The following is a 7,776-nucleotide window of genomic DNA, read 5'->3' as shown; positions in this document are numbered from 1 at the left end:
TGGTACAGCCTGGGTTAATGACCTTGTTTATCCACTTGAGTCATCCGATAATCAGCAGCTGAGTGAGCGGCAGGTAGCCCTGTGCCCTGCACCGGCCACTTCATTGACTGAAATGATATCAGCGCCACGTGGGGTTCCCAAACCCCTCCCCCACCACTTCCCCACCAGTCCTGCCAGGGGCAGTGTCTGTGTGTTTTTTTCAATGAACATGACTTCTGGAGTCAAGGTTGTCAGGCCATTCCTCCTTTTCCACTCACTGGGAATATAAATAGCACCTACAGCACAGAACAGAGGATCAGAGAGCTGGAAGTAAGAGCAGATCCCCAACCATGAGCACCAGCCAGCCAGGGGCCTGCCCATGCCAGGGAGCTGCAAGCCGCCCAGCTATTCTCTACACACTTCTGAGCTCCAGCCTCAGGGCTGTCCCCCAGCCCCGTAGTAGCTGCCTGTGTAGGCAGCACCGGCCTGTCCAGCTATGTGCGCCTTATCGCACCTGCCGGGAGGCCTTGGATGTTCTGGCCAAGACAGTGGCCTTCCTCAGGAACCTGCCATCCTTCTGCCAGCTGCCTCCCCAGGACAAGCGGCAGCTGCTGCAGGGTGGCTGGGGCCCCCTCTTTCTGCTTGGGTTGGCCCAAGACGCTGTGACCTTTGAGGTGGCTGAGGCCCCGGTGCCCAGTATACTTAAGAAGATTCTGCTGGAGGATCCCAGCAGCAGTGGGGGCAGTGGCCAGCTGCCGGACAGACCCCAGCCCTCGCTGGCTGCCGTGCAGTGGCTTCAATGCTGTCTGGAATCCTTCTGGAGCCTGGAGCTGAGCCCCAAGGAATATGCCTGCCTAAAAGGGACCATCCTCTTCAACCCTGGTGAGCTCCCAGGCACTTCTGGGGTGGGGGACCAAGGCTGAAGCAGGGGCCAGCCAGGGAAGTAACTTTTAACTTCTAAGGATTTGATATTTGTTATCTCATTGGGTCCTCATTTCCTTCCTTCCTTCCTTCCTTCCTTCCTTCCTTCCTTCCTTCCTTCCTTCCTTCCTTCCTTCCTTCTTTCTTTTTCTGAGACAGAGTCTCACTCTGTTGCCCAGGCTGGAGTGCCGTGGCATGATCTTGGCTCACTGCAACCTCTGCCTCAGCCTCCTGAGTAGCTGGGATTTACAGGCGTCCACCACCATGCCTGGCTAATTTTTGTATTTTTTAGTTGATATGGGGTTTTGACATGTTGCTCAAGCTGGTCTTAAACTCCTGACCCCTCAGGTGATCTACCCGCCTCAGCCTCCCAAAGTGTTGGGATTACAGGTGTGAGCCACCCTACCTGGCTTGGTCCTCATTTTCATCAAATAGCCATCTCACAGAAGAGGCACAGAAAAGCTAAGTGACTAGCTGAAGGTTACACAGCCAGGTAGGGACAGACTAGGATGGCAACTCAGGTCTAGTCACTCCAGAGACTGGCCCTTGTCACTCTGCCTGAGAAACTTGCTCTAACCGTTTTTTGAGACAGAGTCTCACTCTGTTGCTCAGGCTGAAGTGCAGTGGACCAGTCTCAGCTCACCACAATCTCCACCTCCCAGGTTCAAGCAATTCTTCTGCCTCAGCCTCCCAAGTAGCTGGGATTACAGGCGTGCGCCACCAGACCCAGCTAATTTTGTATTTTTAGTAGAGACAGGGTTTCTCTATGTTGATCAGGCTGGTCTCAAACTCCCGACCTCAAGTGATTCGTCCACCTCGGTCTCCCAAAGTGCTGGGATTACAGGCGTGAGCCACCATGCCCAGCCAGAAGTCTGATTCTTAACCATTATTCCATGCTGCCTCTTCATAAATAAATGGATAACTAAAATGAAAATAAATAAATTACCTCCTCCACAGGAGGCAGTAAATCCTGCCCTGACCAGACCAGCCCCACCCCCTTCACCACCACAGTTTGGATTCTTCTCACAGGGGCCAAGTTAATTATTGCTCAAGAAGAGGCCATTCACTTGGGGATAATAGTCTAGGAGTTATCATTCAGGCCATTCTCTAAACCCCCCAGGTTAGAACTATAGCTGATTGGCCTTGTACCCATTATTGTGACCCAGTGCCAGCAGCAAGGGGAACCCTCTCCCTTACCCAGTCTCTCACTCACAAGTCAGACACCAGATAGAGACAGAAACACAGCTGAGACACAAATACAAACCACACAACTCGGACCCCCACCCCCACACACACTAAGATGTACAACTCAGGCACATGTACACGGACCCATGAAACAGACTCTCTATCTTAGAGAAGTCTGAGAGAAAGAAATAGAGAAAGAAATGATAACAAATACTTAGAAAAAGAAATGATAATGATGCTCTCTATAAAAAATACATATATATAAAATTAAAAATAAAATAATAAAAATTAAAAGACTCTCTATCCACCCACTCACAGCCCAGAAAAGCACTGCCTAGATACAGTCACTCAGCAATGTACTGCAGATCCTGACACATTCACACGACAGACCTCAAAGGCCGAGCAGAGGAGGCAGAGGGGTGTCTCTGATGGCTCAGATCTGGGGCCAGTCTTGTCCTTTGGTGGCTGGGAATAGGTTACTCACCAGTCCTCTTCTCCCTCTCTGCCCACAGATTTGCCAGGCCTCCACGCCTCCTCCCACATTGAGCACCTGCAGCAGGAGGCTCACTGGGCGCTATATGATGTCCTGGAGCCCTGGTGCCCAGCAGCCCAAGGCCGTCTGGCCCGTGTCCTCCTCATGGCCTCCACCCTCAAGTCCATTCCAACCAGCCTGCTTGAGGACCTCTTCTTTCGCCCTATCATTGGAGATGTTGACATCGCTGGCCTTCTTGGGGACATGCTTTTGCTGAGGTGACCTGCTCCAGCCCAGGCGGAGATCAGGAGGGCAGAGGCTGGTAGTGCTGATTCAGCCTGGACATCCCCAGAGGTGACCCAGTGCTCCTGGAGGGGGCAAGGCTGTATAGACAGCCAGCCACACCCCACATTGGACTTCCTTCATTTGGACACAGTGCTCCAGCTGCCTGGCAGGCTCTTGGTGGTCCCCACAGCTTCTGGGCCGAGACTCCTGTCCTTTCTTGGGATGGGAATGAAAGCTTAGGCTGCTCATTGGACCAGAAGTCCTACCAACTTTATACAGAACTGAATTAAGTTATTGATTTTTGTAATAAAAAGTATGAAGCACTTGCAGCCTGATACTGTTGTTTGTGCAGACAGAAGGGACTGTCTCACCTCCAGGGCCCACCCTGCCCCTATTAGAGGTAGCCAGTGGAAAAAAATCCACAGGGGTGCTAGAGCTAATCTTGCAGGGTGGTATGGTAATTTCGTTTCTGGAGATGAGATTTATTTGGCATCTGGGTCTGAGTCCGGGGAGCAGTATTCACAATCCCATCACCTCCTTGCCTTTATCCTCAGGAGAAGGTTACTCTCCTGTTCCCAAACCCTTCACTAACCCCTCCCCTGGCTCCCTCTCACCACAGTGAAAGCCCAGTCTCAGCCAATCAGGAAGCAGCCCATTCCCAAATTGAAACAGACAAGGTCACTGCAATTTTTGCAGTTTGAGATCATTCACTTCCCCCATTCCTGCAGATGACAAAAGAAGGTGGTCCATTATTCTCCCAACATGAAAGGACAAGGGTACCAGGGCTGGCCCAGCAACTGCTTGAGGGTCAAGGCAGACCAAGGTTTAGCTGGACCACCAGGGTATGGCTACATCAGTTGTTAAAGTCTGAAACCCTTCCAAGACACTTGGTTCATAGCCACTGCCCTGAGGCCACCCAAGTTTCCTTCCCTTCCCCTCTGCCCCACCCCTCTGGGATCCTCCTCCCAGACATTTCCACTGTCTAGCAATTAGAGAGGCAACTCTTTTTTTTTTTTTTTTTTTTAAGACCAAGTCTTGCTCTGTCGCCCAGGCTAGAGTGCAGTGGCATAATGTCAACTCATTGCAACCTCCACCCACCTGGTTCAAGCAATTCCCCTACCCCAACCTCCGGAGTAGCTGGCACTACAGGGGCACTCTATCACGTCTGGCTAGTTTTTTGTATTTTTAGTAGAGATGGGGTTTCACTGTGTTACCCAGTATGGTCTCGATCTCCTGACCTCATGATCCGCCTGCCTTGGCCTCCCAAAGTGCTGGGATTACAGATGTAAGCCATCACACCGGGCCTAGAGAGGCAACTCTTGGCACAGCCATGACCTCCTTGACTGCTCCATTCAGAGTATGACTTGTGTCTGTTCTGATTGGTCAATGTCTGTGTCTCAATGTTTGTTAAATATTTTGACCCAGTCTCAGGTCAGGGTGAGTAACCTGAAGGGTGGGCAGGAAGGAGTGATAACAACACACATGCCTATAGGATTTTCCGGCCTCCTCCTTTCACCGGCAGTAAGTCCTGCCCTGACCAGTCCCACCTGCTTCACCACCACAGTTTGGATTCTTCTTACAGGGGCCAAGTTAATTATTGCTCAAGAAGAGGCCATTCACTTGGGGATAACAGTCTAGGAGTCATCATTCTGGCCTTTCTCTAAGTCCCCCAGGTTAGGACTACAGCTGACTGGCCTTGTACCCATTATGGTGACCCAGTGCCACCAGCAAGGGGAACCCTGTCCCTTACCCAGCCTCTCATTCACAAGTCAGACACCAGATAGAGACAAAAACACAGCTGAGATCCCACACAAATACAAACAACACAACTGAGACCTCTGCTCCCACACACACTAAGATGTACAACTCAGGCACACATACACAGACCCATAAAATAGACTCTCCATCCACCCACTCACAGTCCAGAAAAGCACTGCCCAGATACAGTCACTCAGCAATGTACTGCAGACCCTGACATGTTCACACAGTAGAGGCACACACCCCTGCACCTGAGGGTAGGTCACACAGTGTGGAGACACCCTCAGACCAGACTGTGTTCATTTTCCCTGTGTCACAGTAAAGGGAAAAGTGTTCCCCCCCAAGTAGGCAGACCTGTGTCTGCACATCTTCAGAATCCACTCGGAGCCTGTGAGCCCAGGCCACACTGCTCTGCCTGGCATTTGGGACCCAACTAACCAATCATCCCCTTTCCCCACAGTGACTTCAATGTCCATACTCCACTCAGCTCAACAACTCTCCCCAGCTGAGACTTAATCAATCCCCAATGAAGGCATCCTTCAGGGCCCAGAACAAGCCCTGCATCCCTCCACCTCCCACCAGGTGCCCCAAACTTAGACCTCAGGCCCCCAGGCTTCTCTCTGACCTGCCCTCCCCATCCCTCTGGCACACACCACCACTTGTAACCTTATAGATGCATGAAGCCACTTTTTCAAGAGCAGAAGCCCTGTTTCCTACATAGGACCCAAATCTAGAAGATTCAGGACATTAGGGCCGTTATATATATATATATATATATATATATATTTTTTTTTTTTTTTTTTTTTTTTTTGAGACAGAATCTCTCTCTGTCACCCAGGCCGGAGTGCAGTGGTGTGATCTTGGCTCATTGCAGCCTCCGCCTCCCGGGTTCAAGTGATTCTCCTGCCTCAGCCTCCCAAGCAGCTGGGATTACAGGCACACGCCACCATGCCCAGTTAATTTTGTATTTTTAGTAGAGATGTGGTTTCACCATGTTGGTCAGGCTAGTCTCAAACTCCTGACCTTGTGATTCGCCCACCTCAGCCTTCCAAAGTGCTGGGATTACAGGTGTGAGCCACCGCATCTGGCTTTTCTTTTTTTTTATAAGATGTGTTAAGAAAAAAAAAATTTTTTTGAGATGGAGTTTTGCTCTTGTTGCCCAGGCTGGACTGCAGTGGCTCACTACAACTCCCGCCTTCCAGATTCAAGCAATTCTCCTGCCTCAGCCTCCTGAGTAGTTGGGATCACAGGCATGCGCCACCACACCCTGCTAATTTTGTATTTTTTTTTTTTTTTTTTTTCCGAGACGGAGTTTCGCTCTTGTTACCCAGGCTGGAGTGCAATGGCGCGATCTCGGCTCACCGCAACCTCCACCTCCTGGGTTCAGGCAATTCTCCTGCCTCAGCCTCCCGAGTAGCTGGGATTACAGGCACGCGCTACCACGCCCAGCTAATTTTTTGTATCTTTAGTAGAGACGGGGTTTCACCATGTTGACCAGGATGGTCTCGATCTCTTGACCTCGTGATCCACCCGCCTTGGCCTCCCAAAGTGCTGGGATTACAGACTTGAGCCACCGCGCCCGGCCTAATTTTGTATTTTTAGTAGAGATGGTTTCTCCATGTTGGTCAGGCTGGTCTCGAACTCCCAACCTCAGGTGATTTGCCTGCCTAGCCTCCCAAAGCGCAGGATTACAGGCATGAGTCACCGGGCTTGGCCCATTCTACATCTTTTATGCCCTTCCAGTTTCTGCCTCTATTAGTTAACTGCCACACCTCTCTGAATCCTCAGGTTGGGTCTTCCCACCTCTTACCCTTCCCCTTCTCCAGTCCTGAACAACCATTAGGAAGCATTCCTCTCCATGCCTCACAACAGCCTTTTTTCCTCAACTTATTTAATTTTTTCCATCATCCAAATAGCTTCCCTTATTAACTCTACCTTGACAGGCACCACTGGTGTTCATGCCTGTAATCCCAGCACTTTAGGAGGCTGAGGTGGTAAGATTGCTTGAGCCCAGGAGTTCAAGATCAGCCCGAGCAATGTAGTGAGACTCCTGTTTCTACAAAAAATTATAAAATTAGCTAGGGCCTGGGCGCAGTGGCTCATTCCTGTAATGCCACCACTTTGGGAGGCCAAGGTGGGCAGATCACTTGAGATCAGGAGTTCGAGACCAGCCTGGAGTTCGAGACCAGCCTGGGGTTTGAGACTAGTCTGGCCAACAATGGTGAAACCCCCACTAAAAATACAAAAATTAGCTGGGCGTGGTGGTACTCGCCTGTAATCCCAACTACTTGTGAGGCTGAGCCAGGAGAATTGCTTGAACCCGGAGGGAGAGGTTGCAGTGAGCTGAGATCCTGCCACTACACTCCAGCCTGGGCCACAGAGCAAGACTCCATCTCAAAAATAATAATAATAAATAAGGCTGGGCATGGTGGCTCACACCTGTAATCCCAGCATTTTAGGAGGCCAAGGCAGGCAGATCATGAGGTCAGGAGTTCAAGACCAGCCTGGCCAAGATGGTGAAACCCCATCTCTACTAAACTTACAAAAATTAGCCAGTCTAAATGGCAGGCACCTATAATCCCAGCTACTTGGGGGGCTGAGGCAGGAAAATCACTTGAACTTGGGCGGCAGAGGTTGCAGTGAGCCGAGATTGCACCACTGCACTCCAGCCTGGGCGACAGAGTAAGACTCTGTCTCAAAAAAATAATTAATAAATAAAATAAAATAAAATTAGCTAGGTATGGTGGCTCATGCCCGTAGTCCCAGCCATTTGAGAGGCTGAAGTGGGAGGATCACTTGAACTGGAGGTTGGAGGCTGCAGTGAGCATGGTAGCGTCACTGTACTCCATCCAGCCTGGGAAACAGAGCAAGACCCTGTCTCAAAACAAATAAACAAACAAGAAAAATATCTACCTTGATCCTTTTCAAATTTCTTCCCTACCAGTCCACATGGTTGGGGAGCTATACTTCTGTTTCTTGTCTGCATTTCTTGAGTCATTCCCCTGTGCCCTACTTCATTGCCTTGTGCAAGGAACATAAAGACCAATATGGTAAAACAAAAGAGGCTAGGCACGGTGGCTCACACCTGTAATCCCAGCACTTTGGGAGGCCGAGGCGGGCAGATCAGGAGGTCAGGAGTTCGAGACCAGCCTGGCCAACATGGGGAAACCCTGTCT

The 7,776-nt window shown here is 50.5% G+C and overlaps 1 protein-coding gene across 1 annotated transcript; it reads left to right on the top strand.

The window, feature by feature from the left end:
• The first annotated feature begins 292 nt into the window (after positions 1-292).
• NR0B2 (nuclear receptor subfamily 0 group B member 2) lies at positions 293-3,165 on the top strand. The gene is made up of 2 exons (XM_002750476.4): positions 293-861; positions 2,598-3,165. The coding sequence occupies exons 1-2, from the start codon at positions 330-332 to the stop codon at positions 2,837-2,839; spliced, it is 774 nt and encodes a 257-aa protein (XP_002750522.1). The 5' UTR covers positions 293-329; the 3' UTR covers positions 2,840-3,165.
• Positions 3,166-7,776: the final 4,611 nt, after the last annotated feature.

This window comes from Callithrix jacchus, chromosome 7 (genome assembly GCF_049354715.1).
Source record: "Callithrix jacchus isolate 240 chromosome 7, calJac240_pri, whole genome shotgun sequence".
Classification (NCBI taxonomy): Eukaryota; Metazoa; Chordata; class Mammalia; order Primates; family Cebidae; genus Callithrix; species Callithrix jacchus.
Note: the sequence above shows the minus strand (reverse complement) of the source record. Positions and strands in the feature narration are given on the sequence as shown.

Bases quoted from the DNA above. Each gene is read 5' to 3' on its own strand.
- NR0B2 (XM_002750476.4), top strand. From the start codon at position 330: ATGAGCACCAGCCAGCCAGGGGCCTGCCCATGCCAGGGAGCTGCAAGC. The intron at 862-2,597 runs GTGAGCTCCCAG...CTCTGCCCACAG, and splicing joins GACCATCCTCTTCAACCCTG to ATTTGCCAGGCCTCCACGCC.